The 15,384-nt window shown below is 67.5% G+C and overlaps 2 protein-coding genes and 1 long non-coding RNA gene across 3 annotated transcripts; all 3 read left to right on the plus strand.

Annotated features, from left to right (window-relative positions):
• Window positions 1-6: 6 nt before the first annotated feature.
• On the plus strand, window positions 7-542 carry LOC127385771 (uncharacterized). Its single transcript, XR_007889749.1, has 2 exons — window positions 7-134; window positions 212-542. It is a non-coding gene; the product is annotated as an uncharacterized LOC127385771 (long non-coding RNA).
• A 927-nt stretch (window positions 543-1,469) lies between these two features.
• On the plus strand, window positions 1,470-11,362 carry TNKS1BP1 (tankyrase 1 binding protein 1). Its single transcript, XM_051621755.1, is given in 15 exon segments — window positions 1,470-1,546; window positions 1,661-1,765; window positions 2,247-2,376; window positions 2,529-2,604; window positions 2,606-2,855; window positions 2,857-3,182; window positions 3,854-3,929; window positions 4,568-5,782; window positions 6,064-8,489; window positions 9,149-9,458; window positions 9,769-9,901; window positions 9,990-10,129; window positions 10,304-10,470; window positions 10,764-10,828; window positions 11,068-11,362. Coding segments are annotated over 12 exon segments (5,277 nt in total). The 5' UTR covers window positions 1,470-1,546; window positions 1,661-1,765; window positions 2,247-2,279; the 3' UTR covers window positions 10,825-10,828; window positions 11,068-11,362.
• Window positions 11,363-13,919: 2,557 nt separating this feature from the next.
• On the plus strand, window positions 13,920-15,171 carry APLNR (apelin receptor). Its single transcript, XM_051621294.1, is given in 2 exon segments — window positions 13,920-14,996; window positions 14,998-15,171. Coding segments are annotated over 2 exon segments (1,113 nt in total). The 5' UTR covers window positions 13,920-13,961; the 3' UTR covers window positions 15,076-15,171.
• Window positions 15,172-15,384: the final 213 nt, after the last annotated feature.

A 15,384-nucleotide genomic window follows, 5' to 3' on the forward strand; every position in this document is an offset into this window, starting at 1 on the left:
GGAAGGGGGAGAAGAAGGGCCCCTCCAAGCCCGTGTCCTCCAGCAAGTCCCCAGCCAAGAGCGGCAGCGAGAGCTTCAAGAGCAAAGAGTTTGTGTCCAGTGATGAGAGCTCCTCGGCCGAGAGCAAGAAGGAGGTAGGGGAGGGGGCGCTGGGGGGTCCCCCTTGCCCTGCCATCATCCCCTCCCACACTGACCTGGTCTCCTCCCACAGGACTCGGAGGAGGAGGGGGCAGCCAGCCCAGCCCCCAGCTCGGAGGAGTCGGCGTCCGGCTCGGATTGACCTCCCTGTGGATGAGCCCCCTGGGATGAGCCCCCTCGTGGAGCAGCCCCCACAGGATGAGCCCCTCCCCGGCCGGCCCCAGGCCTGTTCCGAGGGGGGGCTGAGAGGGGTGACCCCTGACACCCCAGGGAGTGGGGCAGGCGACCTCCGGCCCCCCCAGCCCAGCCCTCAGCGCCGGGCGGGTGAGTGGGACCCCCCGTGGGGGGGCCCTGGGTGCTTTCCCCCCCAGCCCCATTTTGCATCAATTTATTTTTTTTACACACTCGGGTTTGGTTCCGTCTCTTTTTCTGTCGGTTTTTTGTATTCCGGGTCTGTTCCCCTGGCAACCGGTGCTGAATAAAAACCCGCCCAGGGCCTGAGTGTGGGTGTGCGGGGGGGGGGGGGCAGCTCCCCCTTTCCCCCCCTGCCCTCCCCCCCTGGGGGGGCAGGCAGAGGGCTAGGGGGGGCTGCGGTGGGTTGTTGGGGGATCGGGGGGAGTGTTGTGGGGCTAGAGGAGGGTGGGGTGCAGGGTTTTGGGTGAGCGGCAGGGGCTGTGGGGGCACGGGGGGCTGTGGGGAGGTTTGCAAGGGGTCGTTTGGGGGGTCTGAGGTGGCTGCAGGGTGTCGTTTGGGGGGCTGTAGGGGGTGTTGGTGACACAGGGGGGGTGGTGGGGTGTGTGGGGCCTCTGAGGGGTGTTTGTGGGGGGCCCAGGGGCTGCGGGGGCACTTTGGGGGACGCGGTGTGTCTGGGGGCTGGGCCGCCCCTCCCGGCGGCGGCGCTGTCCCCGCGGTGCAGGGCTCGTGCCCCTCTAGCCCCTCACTCCATGGTTCCCCTCTAGCCCTTCCCCTCCCGCTCGTCCGCCCTGGCCACGCGGCGCCGGGGCCGCTCTATCCCGCCCCTCTCGCTGGTTGCCGGGGAGGGGGCGTGGCCAGCGGCGAGGGGGCGGGGCGTGCTCATGAATATGCAGCAGCAGCGGCGGGTGAGTGGGGGTCTCCTCCGGTACCGGGGAACCGGGACCTCCGCACCACCCTGGCTGCGGCCGTTGTTCCCGCCGGGGCCTTCCCCTGTCTCCAAAATCGAGCGGGGGTCTCGGTTGCTGTGGCAACGGGCCCAGGCCTGCGGCCTGCCCAGCTACTCGAGCGGGGGCTTTGTTTCCTCGGCAACCTGAGTAGGCCCCGGGGGGGGGGGGCAGCGACACACACCGAGGGCTCGGACCCGCACCCCGGGGCCTCGTCAGCGTCCTCGGGCTGCCGAAGGGTTGGGAAACGGGCCCGATGGTTTCCAGATGTGGGTTGTGGGCGGCCGGTGGGAAGGGGAGGGGGGTGGACCCCAGCGGGGCAGGAGGGGAGGGGAGGGCAGGGCCGGGAGGAGGCACCGAGCGGGTTTTTCCTGTCCCCGCAGCCCCGGTGAGTCACGGGAGAGGCGGCAGCGTGAGACCCGTGGGGAACGGTGACCCCCCTCGCTGCGCCCTCGGCCCGCCCCGGACATGAGGCTGATCCGGGGAAGGTGAGGGGGCATCTCCCGCTCCTGCGCTGGAGCCGGGCTGTGCCGGGGGGTCCCGGCTGTTGGCGCTGGGAGAGCCCGCTGGGCTGGGCCCTGAGCCGGGGCGGGGGGCGGGGGGGCTGGCGCGGGTTCTGGGGCGTGGGGCGGTGCTTTGGGGGTGGGCACAGGTTCGGGGGGGGGGGGGGGGTGCGTGTTTGTGTTGGAGCGCTGGAGCAGGTAGAGGTGGAGCCGCAGGGCGGGCGGGGGGTCTGGGCGGGGGGCCCGGGGGGGGCTTGGGGCTCCTGCGCCGTGCCCGGTTGGCGCGGGCGGGGTCCGAGGGCCGGGCCCGCCGCGGGCTGGCGGGGCCATAGCGGCTTGGCACGGCGGCCCCCGCCGGCACCGCCACCCGCTGCCCTGCAGGTGGGCGCCGGGGTCTGGCGCAGGGCTGGGGGTCGCTCCGCGGCTGAAGGGCCGCTCCCGGAACTCTTCCCTCCTCTCTCCGCAGGGGCTGACCCCGCGTTCCCCGCCCGTTCCGGCCATGGCCTCCCAGCCGCAGCCCCTCTGCCCCGCCGTGCCCCGCGCCTCCCCCGCGGGCACCGGGCCGGGCGGGCTGGCGGCCGGCAGCCCGGAGAAAGGTCTGTCCTCGCTGAGAGAAGCTGGGGAGGGGGATTCCCCCTACTCGGTCTGCACTGGGAGAGTCGGCTGGTGCCCGAGGTCTGTCCTCGGCCCTGCTGCCCTTCCCGGGGGTCCCGGCGCTCCCCCATCTGCCGTTTCTCCTCTCCCGCAGGCACCGCTCGCCCCAAGCCGCCCGTCCGGCCCAAGCCCCGCGTGCTGCCCAAGCCGGCCCTGCCCACCAAGCCCCCCCCCGGTGCAGCCCCCCCCGCTGCAGCCCCCCCCGGCCCCGCGGCACCCCCGCCCCGAGCTGCCCTCTGCCGAGAAGATGAACCGCCTGGCCGGGCCCCAGCCCTACAGTGGGGGCGGCGCGGGGGGGCCCCTCCGCCGCCCCTCCTTCACCCTCCGGGCACCCGAGACCCCCAACGGGAAGGGGCTCCCGTCCCCCACGGTCGCAGCTGCTGAGGAGCCGTGTCCCCCCCCCCAGCGAGGGGCTGCCCCCCGCCCCGCTGACCCCTGCGCGCAGGGGCCCGGCCCCCTTCAGGGTGACGCCGGTGGGCACCAGACCGGAGCGATTCCCGGGCACCACCGTGGAGGAGATCCTGGCCAAGATGGACAGGGAGGGCCTGGGGAGCCCAGAGCGAGCCCGGCTCTCACCCTTCTGCCCCGACCCCTCCCCTCGCTTTGGCTCCAAAACCTTCTCTGCCTTCCGGAGGCGGCCCAGTGGGGAGGGGGACAGAGCCCCCCCTGGCGAAGGCCCCCAGGCCCCCCAGCCCATGGCGGGTGAGCTGGGGACAAGGAACGACGGGCACACAATTCCTGAGACAAGGTGAGGGGCCAGAGACTGACCCGGGGGGCAAGAGGCTGCAGGCTGGGGGCCATGGCTCCCAGTCCTTCTAGCACAGGGATAACGGAGCTGAGGTCCAGCGCCAGGAGCTGCTGCCTCCATGGGAAGGCTGGGGCTGCTGGGTGGTGTTTCGAGGCTACAGGGATGGGCTGTCCTCCTGGAGGAGCTGCCCCAAGGGCTGGGAAGCAATCCAGCTGGGTCCTGGGGCTGGGAATAGTGGGAAGAGGGTCACTCCCCCTGGGAAACACTCCTTTTTCCCACCCTGGCTATTTTTTATCCTCCCGGGCTGTGCCAAGGTTCCAGGAGTGGGCAGATCTGTGGGACTCCTGGCTGCAGGATGTCCTGGATAGGAGCCAGCGCCTGGCCATGATCCCAAAGCTGGGCACCTCCAGCAGAGCAGGACAGGGCTATTTAAATCCCAAGTGTGAGAAACTTGCTGTGCAGAGCACTGAAGCTTTCCAGAAGCAGGGATTGCAGCTGATTTCCCTTCCTCTCCATGCAGCCAAAGCCAGGCCGATAACCGGTGCTGGTTTTGGGGCAGGATTGGCAGGGATTGAGGGGCCCCCTGCAGTTCACCCAACCCCGTCCTGTGGCTGGGCAGTGGGAAGGGAGGGTGACGGGGCAGGAACTGACCCTCCTTCCCGTCCTCTCAGCAGCAGCTCCCCGCCAGCCGGCCCCAGCGGTGCCGGGGACCCCCGCGGACGCCGGCGACCGCTGTCCCCCCCTGACGTGAGTTGTGGCCTGGCCCTCCCGCCGCGGCGGCTGCGTTCCTGGGCTCTCTCCTTCGGGGCTCTCCTGTCTCCTCGGGGCTCCCTCTCTGCGGGGTGCGTCTCTCTCCTCTCTCCTCGGGGTGTCCCTTCCCCCCGGGACGCCGGTGTCTGCGAGGCCGGGAGGGGGTGGCGCGTGGCAGCGCCGTGCCAAGGTGTGGGCCGGGAGCAGCCCTGAGTCACCGCCGGGCTTGGTGACCCGGCAGGTATGTGGCAGGGCAGGACAGGCCCCGCTGGGCTCCCCGCCAGCCCCCTCCCCACACGGGGTGGTGACAGGGACACCTGCCCGTGGGGACAGCGGGGTGGCAGCAGCACTCAGCACCCTGGTGGCACTGGGTGGGGGTCCGGGCTGGGGGTGGTTTGGTTTCCTCCTGCTTCAGTTCTTCCTCTCCATCTCTCTCCACACTGCTGGAGGGTGGGTGCTCCGCGGGGGACACGGATTGGGGCTGAGCTCCGTAGGAGTGTGGGCATCTCCTGCCCAGGGTCTGAGAAAGGGGTAAAGGCAGGGAGGATCCTCTCTGTGAGGGGGCCTGAGAGATAGGGGGCTGAAACCTGAAAGTTTCTTCTTGGGTGATCCCCCCTCCCTGGCTCTCTCTGCAGCTTTCCTCACTCCAGCTGGGCACCCTCGGACCCCCCGGCTCCCCAAGACCCCCTGCCTGTCCAGCCCCAGCCCCGGGAGCTCCTTTCCAGTCTGCTGAGCCCTCTGCCTCAGCCCCTGGCTCCCCCGATGCCCCCCCAGAACTCCCAGCCCCTGGCTCCCCGACACTGGCCCCTGGCTCCCCAGAGCCCCCTGCTTGGTCCCCAATTGGGGTCCCAGCCCCAGGGGCTCCCTCCGCCACAGCTGAACCCCGGCTTGGTGCCTCCCACTCCCCCGGCTCTCCCCACACTCCCGGGGAGGGATCCCCCAACTCTGCCAGCCCCCCTGGTACTCCCAAGCTGCACCCCAGAGTCACCTGCCCCCCCGGCTCTCCCGAGGCTGCTGCTGAGCACCCGGGCCCCCCCAGCCCACCTTCTGAGCCCCCTGCCAAAGCCTCTCGCCCCCCAGGCTCCCCAGAGGGACCCGATGACTCCCCAGTGCCCCTGCAGTCCCCCAAGGGTCCTGATGGCAGCCCCCCTACCCCCTCTAGGGACTTGGGGCTCTGGCACTCTGCAGAGGGGGTGTTGCAGCCCCAGATGGCAGGGCAGGGCCTGGAGGGGCTGGGGGGCTCACTGAGTGCCCTGTCCCAGCCTAGGGGCCCCCTATCAGAGCCGTCCCTGGGTAGTGGGTCCAGCTGGAGCCTCTCCCAGTCCTTTGAGTGGACGTTCCCCTCGCGGGGGGCACGGCAACTGGTGTCCACCCCCCACTCCCCCATCCGGGAGACCACTGACTCAGGGCTGTCTGAGGAGGGTGAGTCGGATGGGGCGGACCCGGCCCCCCACCCTCTGTGCTCCCAGGGTGACAGCAGCTCTGACGGGCCTGGCCCCATGGTGGGGGGTCCTTGCCCAGGGGGTCCCATCGCCCAGCGAGAGCCTGAGAGCTCAGCAGAGGAGGAGGAGGCAGAGCAGGAGGTCCCTGTGCCCTGCTTCCCTCTTGGTGTGATGGAACCTGGCCGGGACCCAGCTGGGCCTGAGCCCCCTGTTGGGGAGGATTGGGCCCCACCAGCTCCAGCCACTGCAGCCGACTGCCCCGGTAGCCTGCAGGGCCCCGGGGGGCCGGGCCAGGCCGAAGGACCCCCGCGGGACCCTGACCCCCACGGTGACCCAGGCTGGCTGACGGAGCTGCTGGCATCGCCTGGCCCCCACAGCACAGGGCACAGCTCTCTGGAGGCACCAGAGGTAAGGGGCATGGGAAGGGGAATGGGGAGGAGGAATGGGAATGGGAATGGGGTTGGAAATGGTGAACAGGAAGAGGGGTGCCGTGGGATGGGCAGGGCAGGTGGTAGGGTCTGGGCTCCCCTCAGGACAGGGACTTGCTCGTACCAGCTCCCCTGGGCACCTGAGGACATTCCCCCTCTCCAACTTCTACATGAGCCGGGACTGTGACCTTGCGTGACCCCTCCTGACCTCCTCAGCCCCCTCTATCTCCTTCCCCCTTCTTTCTTCCTGGCTTTCCCCAGGGCCTGCTGGGCTGGGCACGGAAGGACCTGTGCAGCGAGTTCGGCATCGGCCACCCCGCCCAGGCCGGTGCCTTCGACTGGACCCGCGAGGCTGCGGCTGGGGACGGAGACTGGCCTGGTGAGATGGAGCGGGACCAGGAATTCGGGACCACACCAAGCTGGGACAGCACCCGCAGCATCGAGAAGGGGGAGCGGCAGGACGGGCCCTTCAGCACCTCCCGGGGGGACTGGGGCAGCAGCCACGGAGGGACGGAGCTAGTGGGGGACGCGGGACGGGGCTGCAGTGAGTGGCCCCAGCCCCACGGTGACGGGGAGAGCAGTGTCCTGCGGGATCCAGACTTGGGTGCCAGCAAATCCACCTGGGGCACCAGCTATAGCAGGGAGGAGATGGGCTGCAGGGAGGCTGACTGGAGCCATGGCACAGGGCATGGCCAGCAGCAGGACCAGGAGCCCGGCTCTGGGCAGCCTGGCTGGGCCAGCAGGTTTGTCTCCAGGGACCTAGAGAGCCAGGATGGGGATGTCACGCCTGCCTGGGCTGGAAAGTATGGCACCAGTGATGTGGGGACAAAGGAAAGGGAACTCTCCCCAGGCTGGGCCAGTAAATACAGCAGCAGAGATCCTGACACCAAGGATTTTACATTGGGCTGGGCTGGCAGATCCAGCACAGGGGACCCTGCAACCCCAGAGAAGGAGTTCAGCACCAGCAGAGCAGGGTGGGACAGCAGGTATAGCAGCAGGGACATGGAGAGCCAGGACAGGGAGTTCAGCCCCAGCAGACCAGCTCAGGCTGGTGAGTACAGTAAGAGAGACATGGAGAGCCAGGACAGGGAGTTCAGCCCCAGCAGACCAGCTCAGGCTGGTGAGTACAGCAAGAGTGACACGGAGAGCCAGGACAGGGAGTTCAGCCCCAGCAGAGCAGCCGAGGCCAGCAAGGACAGCAGCAGGGACATGGAGACCCAAGATGGGGACTTCAAACCCACCGGAGTGGCCTGGGGTGACAAGCAGAGCAGCAGGGAAGTGGAGAGCCAGGATGGGCAGTTCAGCTCCAGCAGCCGGCCCTGGGATGATGGATATAGCACCCAGGATATGGAGAGCCAGGACAGGGAGTTCAGTCCCAGCAGAGCAGCTGGAGCCAGTGAGCAGAGCACCAGGGACATGGAAAGCTGGGATGGGGAGTCCAGACCCAGCAGACCAGCCTGGGATGTTGGATACAGCACCCAGGATGTGAAGAGCCAGGACCAGGAGTTCAGTCCCAGCAGATGGGCCAAGGCCAGCGAGGACAGCAGCAGGGACATGGGGACCTGGGATGATGGATACAGCACCCGGGACGTGGGGACTGAGGACAGGGATGGCAAACCCTGCACTGTGGCTGAGGCCAGCAAGCAGAGCACCAGGGATGTGGACACTCGGGATGGGGAGTTCAGCTCCATCAGAGCAGCCTGGGATGAGGGATACAGCACCCGGGACGTGGAGATCCAGGACAGGGAGTTCAGTCCCAGCATCCTGACCTGGGATGACAGATACAGCAGCCGGGATGCGGAGAGCCGGGATGAGGAGTTCAGCTCCAGTGGAGCAGCCTGGACCAGCGAGGGCAGCAGCAGAGGGATGGAGACATGGGAGGGCAGGTTCAGCCCCATCAGACCTGCTCAGACCAGTGAGGGCAGCACTGGAGACATGGAGACCCGGGATGGGGACTCCAAACCCAGCAGAGCATCCTGGGATGATGGATACAGCACCAAGGGCATGGAGAGCCAGGATCAGGAGTTCAGCCCCAGCAGACGGGCTGATGCCAGCCAGGGCAGCAGCAGGGATATGGGGACTTGGGATGATGGATACAGCACTCCGGAGGGGGAGTTCAGCCCATGCAGACCACCCTGGGCCAGTGGGTTCTGCTCTGCCCAGGCGGAGCCGGCAGCCGGAGGGCGCGGAGCTGCCCAGCAGAGCTGGGCCAGTGACCACGGAGCTGGGCAGGCCAGCCCGGCCAGTGCCTCTGGTGCCAGGGAGGGTGATGTCCCCAGCCCCCCAGCCCAGGGACCTGGCTGGGGTGGCACCAGCACCAGGGACTGGGCTGAGGGGCAGGGGGGGCCCGAGCGCCACAGCCCGTTTGACATCGAGACAGAGCAGGTGCCAGATCCTGGTGAAGCCTCCTGTGATGGCTCCACATCCTGGGCTGGTGGAGTGGGATCCAGGGATCTGATGGAGCCCCTGGGGGGCTGGCGTGGGGGTCTCCCCTTCGGCAGCCCTCAGGGGGCCGGGCTGGCAGAGCCAGGCTGGAGCCAGGACCTGGATGCAGCAGGACACAGCGCGGAGCTGCAGGACACCGAGGCCAAGCGCCAGGAATGGGCCCGAGCCTTCGGCGCCCGCTGCGCCGCCCGGAGCCGGGAGCGGGAGCAGAGCCCAGGAGAGAGCCCTGGCATGGGATGGGGGTAAGGAGCGGGACAGAGCCCTGGGCTGGGGGTACCCTCTGGGGATCATGAGCTGAGTCTGGGTGTGCTGGTGTTCCCTTGGCCCCCCAAAGCAGCAGAGCCAGCCTGTCGCTTCACTGGGGTGTAGGAACCCCAATTCCAGCCAGCTTGTGGAGCTGAAGGTTCCCAAACACAAGTTCCCTGGAGCTGCTGGAGAATCAGGGTCTTGGGAGGAGGGAAGGGAAAGCCCCCCATGCCCTGAGAACCCTGTGGGTCTCTGCTGCCAGCACCATCCCCCTCCCCCTGCCCCTTGGTCACCTGGTGTCCCCCTGGCACCCTCTGGGGGCTGGTGACCTGGCTGGGGGGCTGGCCCCTTCCCCTGCCCTGGGAGGGGGCCCTGAGCCCCCCATGAGCCTCGCAGCCTCCTTACGCTCCCCATACCCCAAGTTCTGCCCCAGCCTTTGGGGGAACTTCCCAGAGGTGCCACCCCCTTGATGTGACATCCCAGGAGGGGGTAGGGAAACTCCTGGACGCCTGAGTCCTGTCCTGGTCTCAGGGGAGCTGTGCCTGATCCCCCCCCGTGCCTCAGTTTCCCCTGGAGGCTGATGGGGGGGAAGGTTTGGTCTTGTGTTCTCTGCAGCTGGAGGAACTCGGGGATCTGGTCTTGTCTCCCTGAGCAGAAGCATCTCAGACCCCAGCCTGCTGGTGGGCGACGCTCCAACTGCCCCCCTGCCTGCGGAGCCCCCCCAGAGTGAGCCGCTCAGTTCCACTGAGGAGAGGGAAGTCCCTGAGCCAGCTGCTGCCCTGCCAAGCCCCCCGGCCTGCCCTCCACCCCTGGGGGCTGCTGGTGGGGCCCTGCCAGACACGGAATGTCAAGGAACCCCCTCGGACCACCCGGATGGAAAGAGCCCACCAAGCTGGGAGGAGGAGGGGGTCCCCCAGCCTGAGGTACCCCCAGATGCTGCTGGGCAGGAGTTCACCTTCCTGGAGGTGAGAAGGGAGGGGGCAGCTCCGAGCCCCTCGTGTGGCTTGTGGGGGGTGGTCTGGCTGTCACAGCGACTCCTGTGGGGGGGCCCTGTCCCCGTCCCCCTCTAGAAGGGGGGCTTTACCCTCCCCGGCGAGATGGGCTGCAAATTCAGGCCCCTCTGTGCTGTTGTGGGATCTGTGGGCATACTGGGTGGGTGGGGTGAGGGTGTTGGGTCCAGTGTGCTGTTGCGGGTTGGGCACGCTGGGTGGGTGGGTTGAGGGGCAGACTGGGTGTGTGTAGTGGGGGTCCCTGGGTGCTGACCCCTCCCCACAGGACACGGAGGTCCTGGACAGCCGCGTGTACCGCAGCAAGGCCAGCCTGGGCCGCAAGCGCAGCCCCCGGCCCCCTGCCCTGCGCCCCGGGGCCACCTCCCAGGGGGACAGCTGGATCTTCCGGGACTCCACAGGTGACAGACAGCGGGGGGAGAGGGGCTGCAGAGCCCTTGGTCCTCGGGGGAATCTTGTGGTGACTCTGTCCCCCGTGTCTCCCCGCAGAGCCCCGGCCGTGCCCCCTGGCGGCATCCTCGGATGAAGAGGCGGTGGAGGAGCCCAAGAGCCGGCGGGCACGGGGGTCCCCCTCGGGCCGGGGGGTGAGGGTCCCGCTCTTCCCCAGCCTCAGCACCTCAGCTCTCAAGGTGGGACCTGCTGGAACCCCCAGTGAGGGGGTGACGCCTCCCGGATGAGGACGGGCTGACAAGGGGAGGGGAAACTGAGGCAGGTTGGGGCTGGGGGGTTGGTCACAGAAGTGGTGGGAGGGTCTGGGGGGCAGAGCACCCTGTGCTCCCCTGAATTCACCCCTCTGCCCCCAGGCCAAGCTGAGGGGCCGGAACCGCTCAGCCGAGGAGGGGGCAGCGCTGGGGGACAGCAAGACCACCTCCCCCAGGGACCCCCACGTGCAGCGTTCCAAGTCCTGCAAGATCCCCGGCTTGAGCGGGAAACCCCTGATGCTGCCCCCCAAGCCGGAGAAGCCCTCGGGGTGGGTGTGGGGGCACGGGAGCCTTGGGGGGTGGGAGGGCAAGGTGCTGGGGGGGCATGTGGGTGGGTTTTGGGAGTGGTGAGGTCAATGCTGTGGATGTGGGGGGATATGGGGGGTGGGGGAAATGCTGGGGCAATACAGGGGGGATGGGGGAATGCGGGGGGGGTGCTCGAGGTGCTGGTTCTCTGCCCCATGGCTATGGCCCTGGGCTGGGTTTCTCAGAGGGTTTTGGGGTGCATGGGGATATCAGGTATGTTTCGGGGGGGATGGTGCTGATGCTGTGCCTGCCCCAGGTCTGACGCCTCCCCCCCCCACTGGCTGCAAGCGCTGAAGCTGAAGAAGAAGAAGCCATGAGCATGTGAGTGTGGGAGCTGGGGGGTGTGGAGGAACAGACCCTGCCCCCTGGGGTGCCCCCTCTCCATGTGTCCAGGGAGCTGGAGGGGATGTGCAGACAGAGAGCTGTCCCTGGCACAGCAGGGGGTGGCCCAGGTGGAAGTGTGTCCTTTGGGCCGTGGCCAAGGACCCCTCTGGGGGCTGCCTACCCCCCCAGCCCAGGCATCCCCGAGGGGTCCTCACCCCCTCACTGCTCTCTTCCAGGCTTCCTCTCCCACCAGCGCGTCCCTGAGGCTGTGGCCGCTGTCCCCGGATCAGGCCCGTCCCCTCCCCGTGTCGGGACACACACACACATCTATGCACTTTGCACGATGCTCGCAGGGTTCCCATCCCCCTCCCCGGCCCCCCCCCACCATCCTCCTTCCCCTTGGGGGCTGGGGGGGTGGCCCTGCCCCCTCCTCCCCTGCCCCCCCTGCTCCTGTATCACCTTCAGACAACGAGCAGTGGGTCGGGACTGTGGTGCCATTCGGACAGGACAATAAAACTCCGTTGGTTGGTTTGGGGGGTCCTGGCTCTTCTCTCAGCCCCCCCGTGGGGGTGGGCCCAGAGGGGGACGCTGGTGCGGGAGCTGCCACCAGGAGGAGCTCCCTGCCCGCAGCCCTGCCCCACCTCACCCCTGCACGTGCTGTGTGGCTGGGGGGGCAGGAAGCCCCCAGGCGTGCACCCTGTTTCCCGTAGGTACCCGCAGGGTGGCGGTGGGTGCAGCCCTTGCACACTCCCCTTGCACATGCACCAGTGTCTGCACACAAGGCTGAGCACCCACGTGTGCCTACCCTGGCACCAACGGTGCCATCCAGCCTGTCCCCTGCCCCTCCCCTTCCTGGGGGTCACCCTGAGGAAAAGGGGGGACAGATTCCACCCTGTCCCCAAACCTCCCAGACACTGTCCCTGCAGAGGGAGGGTGGCTGGGGTGTGACCCTGGGCCCTGGAGGCCGGGGATCTCCCGTCCCGCAGCTCAGACCCCCCAAGGATGCGCTGTCCCTGTCAGTGACCCGAGGTGCTGCCCTGGTCCCATTTTGGGCACGTGCTCATCTGAGACCCACCTGTGCCCAAGGGGTCAGGTCCCTGGGGCTGGGTTTTCTGGAAGGAGAGAGATCCAGAGGGAAGGATGTTGCACAGGAGTTGTTGCTCCCCTGGTAGGATGTGAAGAACTCCCTCCACTGCTGCAGAAGTCACCAAGTCCCCCTCATGCCACAGCAAACGCTGCCTGCCCTGGCCAGGGGTCTTGTGCAGAGCTGGGGGGCGGACGGACAGACAGACACAGCCTTGGCTCCGTGCCCCTATCCCCATGGAGCTGCTAGCTCTGGGGTTTGTCCCCTCGGGATCAGGAGTGAAGGTTCCTGGAGCCCCTCACTGCTGCCAAGTTTGGGGCTGTGCATGCCCCATGGGGTCCTGGTTCCCGGCAGAGCCCCCTGGGCCCCCCTGCCCACGTCCCCCCCCCAGCCTCCTGCTGCCTAATGAGGTTACAGATAACGGTGTTTGTTATCACCCCACCAGTGATAACACCCTGTGCTGCTCCCTGGGGCCTTTGCCCAGCCCTGGCCACCAATCCACCCCCTGTGGCTACTGCAGCCCCCCCTGGGTGGTCTCCAGCTCCTTCTGCTGGGGGCAGCTGCCCCGAGCCAGGGGCCAGGCAGGACCCCAGGGTGGCACTGAGGTCTGTGCACTGCCGGGGGGGACCGGGGACCCTGCAGCCCCCCAGCATTGCAGGGGGGGGCTGGAAAGGGTTACCTGCTCCTGTGCTACCCACGGGCGACAGAAATAGCTGAGCTCGTTATTAATAGCCATCCTTGTTACCGGCGGGAACAGCTCCCTTTGTAGCAGCTGCTGGCGATACCAAGGGGCTAATTAACGTTTCTTTTATTTCCCGATTTTATTCCACTTATTAGTTCATAGCTTAAGTAACGTCTTTGTCAGGCTGGGCTGTGCAGGGTCCGTCCCCTCTTCCCGCACACTCGGGGTTTCACCCAGCAGCTCATGTTCCGCCCTCAATTCTTAGCAGATTTTCATTTTAATAACCTTAATTTTAATTTTGATTCTTCAGCGACCCGCTGGCCCCAGCCCCCCCCGCGGGAACCCTGTGCCCCCCCCACTGCAGTCCCACAGGTGGAGTGGTTTATTACTCGTTATCTCTAGCCTCTTTAAACCCTGGATTGTTCTCCCAGACTGTGGATTCAGGACTCCCTTGGCCACCTGGTTTGGTGGCCTCTGTGGCCACCCCCCCAAGCCCCCCATCCCTGTCTCCAAGCCCCGTCACTCTGGTTCTGCTCCTTTTTTTCTAAATCCTCTGGATTTACCCACTCTGACAGCAAAAGGCACTCACAGCCTCTCACCCAGCTCCCCCCTCCTCCGTCAGTCCTACCCCCCAGCTTTTCCAGCCCCCCGGGGGACTCACAGATCCTGGACACCCCCCCCCCCCCCCAACTTTTGGTAAATGCAAAAGAGCCCCCCCAGCACATCACACTCCAAACAGGGCCCTGGTGGTGGGGAAACCTCCTGGTGCCTCCACGTGTTTGCAAAGTGCAAAAAAAACCCTGGGAGCAAAATGTAAAACCCCAAGTGCCAAACGCCAAATGCAACATCCCAAATGCCAAACGCCACATCCCAAGCCCCAAACGCCCCCCCCGGTGCAACACCCCGCTGCAAAGAGCCCGGAGCAACACTCCAAAGACTCCAAACGTGAAATGCGAAGCCCCAAGTGCTGGTGCCAATCGCTCCAGAGGGGAGATCCCAAAGGCACGTTCGGGGGCGGGGAGTGGGGGGGGCCGTGCCCTGCCCTCCAGCCCCCCCCGCACCACCGGGGCTGCTCCCCTGAGCCGTGGCACCGAAATCCCCTGGGGGTTATCACAGGGGTTGACACTTTGACACTTGGGTGCGAGGTTGGTGAAACCCCCTGGGAAGGAGCCAGATGGAGGGGGGGGGGAGCTGTGAAATTTCCCACGGGGGCTCCCCCCGTCCCGCCCGTCCCATCCAGGAGGAGGGCGGAGGAGGAGGAGGAGGAGGCAGGGGAGGTAACACCGACGGATTCGAGGGGCCAGGCTCAGAGGAGCCGGGTGAGCCCGGGATGAGCTGAGCCGAGTCGAGCTGATCCCGGCGGGATGGAGGAGGTGGTGGATGCCTACAGCTACGGGGAGAACGAGACAGAGTGCGACTATGAGGAGTGGGGCCCCTCGCTGTCCCTGCTGCCCACCATCTACCTGCTGGTCTTCCTGCTGGGCACAGTGGGCAACGGGCTGGTCCTCTGGACCGTCTTCAGGGGCGGCCGCGACCGCCGGCGCTCGGCCGACACCTTCATCGCCAACCTGGCCGCCGCCGACCTCACCTTCGTGGCCACCCTGCCGCTCTGGGCCGCCTACGCCTGGCTGGGCTACCACTGGCCCTTCGGCACGGCCGCCTGCAAGGTCAGCAGCTACCTGGTCTTCGTCAACATGTACGCCAGCGTCTTCTGCCTGACGGGGCTGAGCTTCGACCGCTACCTGGCCATCGTCCGGCCCCTGGCCACGGCCAAGCTGCGCTCGCGGGTCAGCGGGCTGGTGGCCACCGTGGCCCTGTGGGTGCTGGCAGCTCTGCTGGCCCTGCCCGCCCTGGTGCTGCGGCGGGCGGCCGCCCTCGGGGGGGACACCAAGATCACCTGCTACATGGACTATGGGGGCCTGGCTGCCCCGGGGACGGAGGGTGCCTGGGAGGTGGGGCTGGGGCTCTCCTCCACCGCACTGGGCTTCGTGGCCCCCTTCGCCATCATGCTGACCTGTTACTTCTTCATCGCCCGCACCGTCTGCAGCCACTTCCGCCGGGAGCGGGCCGAGGGGCCCCGCAAGCGCAAGCGGCTCCTCACCATCATCACCGTGCTGGTGGCCGCCTTCGGGGGCTGCTGGCTGCCCTTCCACCTGGTCAAGACCCTCTATGTCCTGATGGACCTGGAGGTGCTGCCCTGGTCCTGTGGCCTCCACACCTTCCTCAACAACCTGCATCCCTACTGCACCAGCATCGCCTACATCAACAGCTGCCTCAACCCCTTCCTCTACGCCTTCTTCGACCCCCGGTTCCGCCGCGCCTGCGCCGCGCTCCTCTGCTGCCGGACCCCCGGCCCCGGCCCCGAGCGCTCCGCCAGCTACTCCTCGGGGCACAGCCACCCCCCCCGGCGGCAAGGGGGGGCCAGGCCTGCCGGGAAAGCTGGACCCCGCCACCCAGGAGACGCTCTTCCGTGCCTGACCCCCCTCCTCGATCCCAATCTAGCCCCCACCCCCGGTGCCCCCCCGAGCTGGTCTCCTTGGGGGGGACCCCACCGCTGCCTCTTCGCCCCAGAGCCTGGCTTGCTTTGGGCCCCCCCCCCTCTGGGAAAGCCCTGCTTGTGGGAAGGGAAAACTCAGGCAGACCCTAGGAGGAGCCCCTGGGGGGCTTGGGCAGGGGCAGCTGCCCCCAGCACCTGCAGGGCTTTTGATTTTGTAACAAATAAATGAATTTTGGTTAAAAAAGCAGCAGGGTGTGTGCAGTTCCCTCTGGGGGATGGGAGTGGGTGGA

The sequence above is a fragment of the Apus apus genome, chromosome 5, assembly GCF_020740795.1.
Source record: "Apus apus isolate bApuApu2 chromosome 5, bApuApu2.pri.cur, whole genome shotgun sequence".
In the NCBI taxonomy this organism is placed as follows: Eukaryota; Metazoa; Chordata; class Aves; order Apodiformes; family Apodidae; genus Apus; species Apus apus.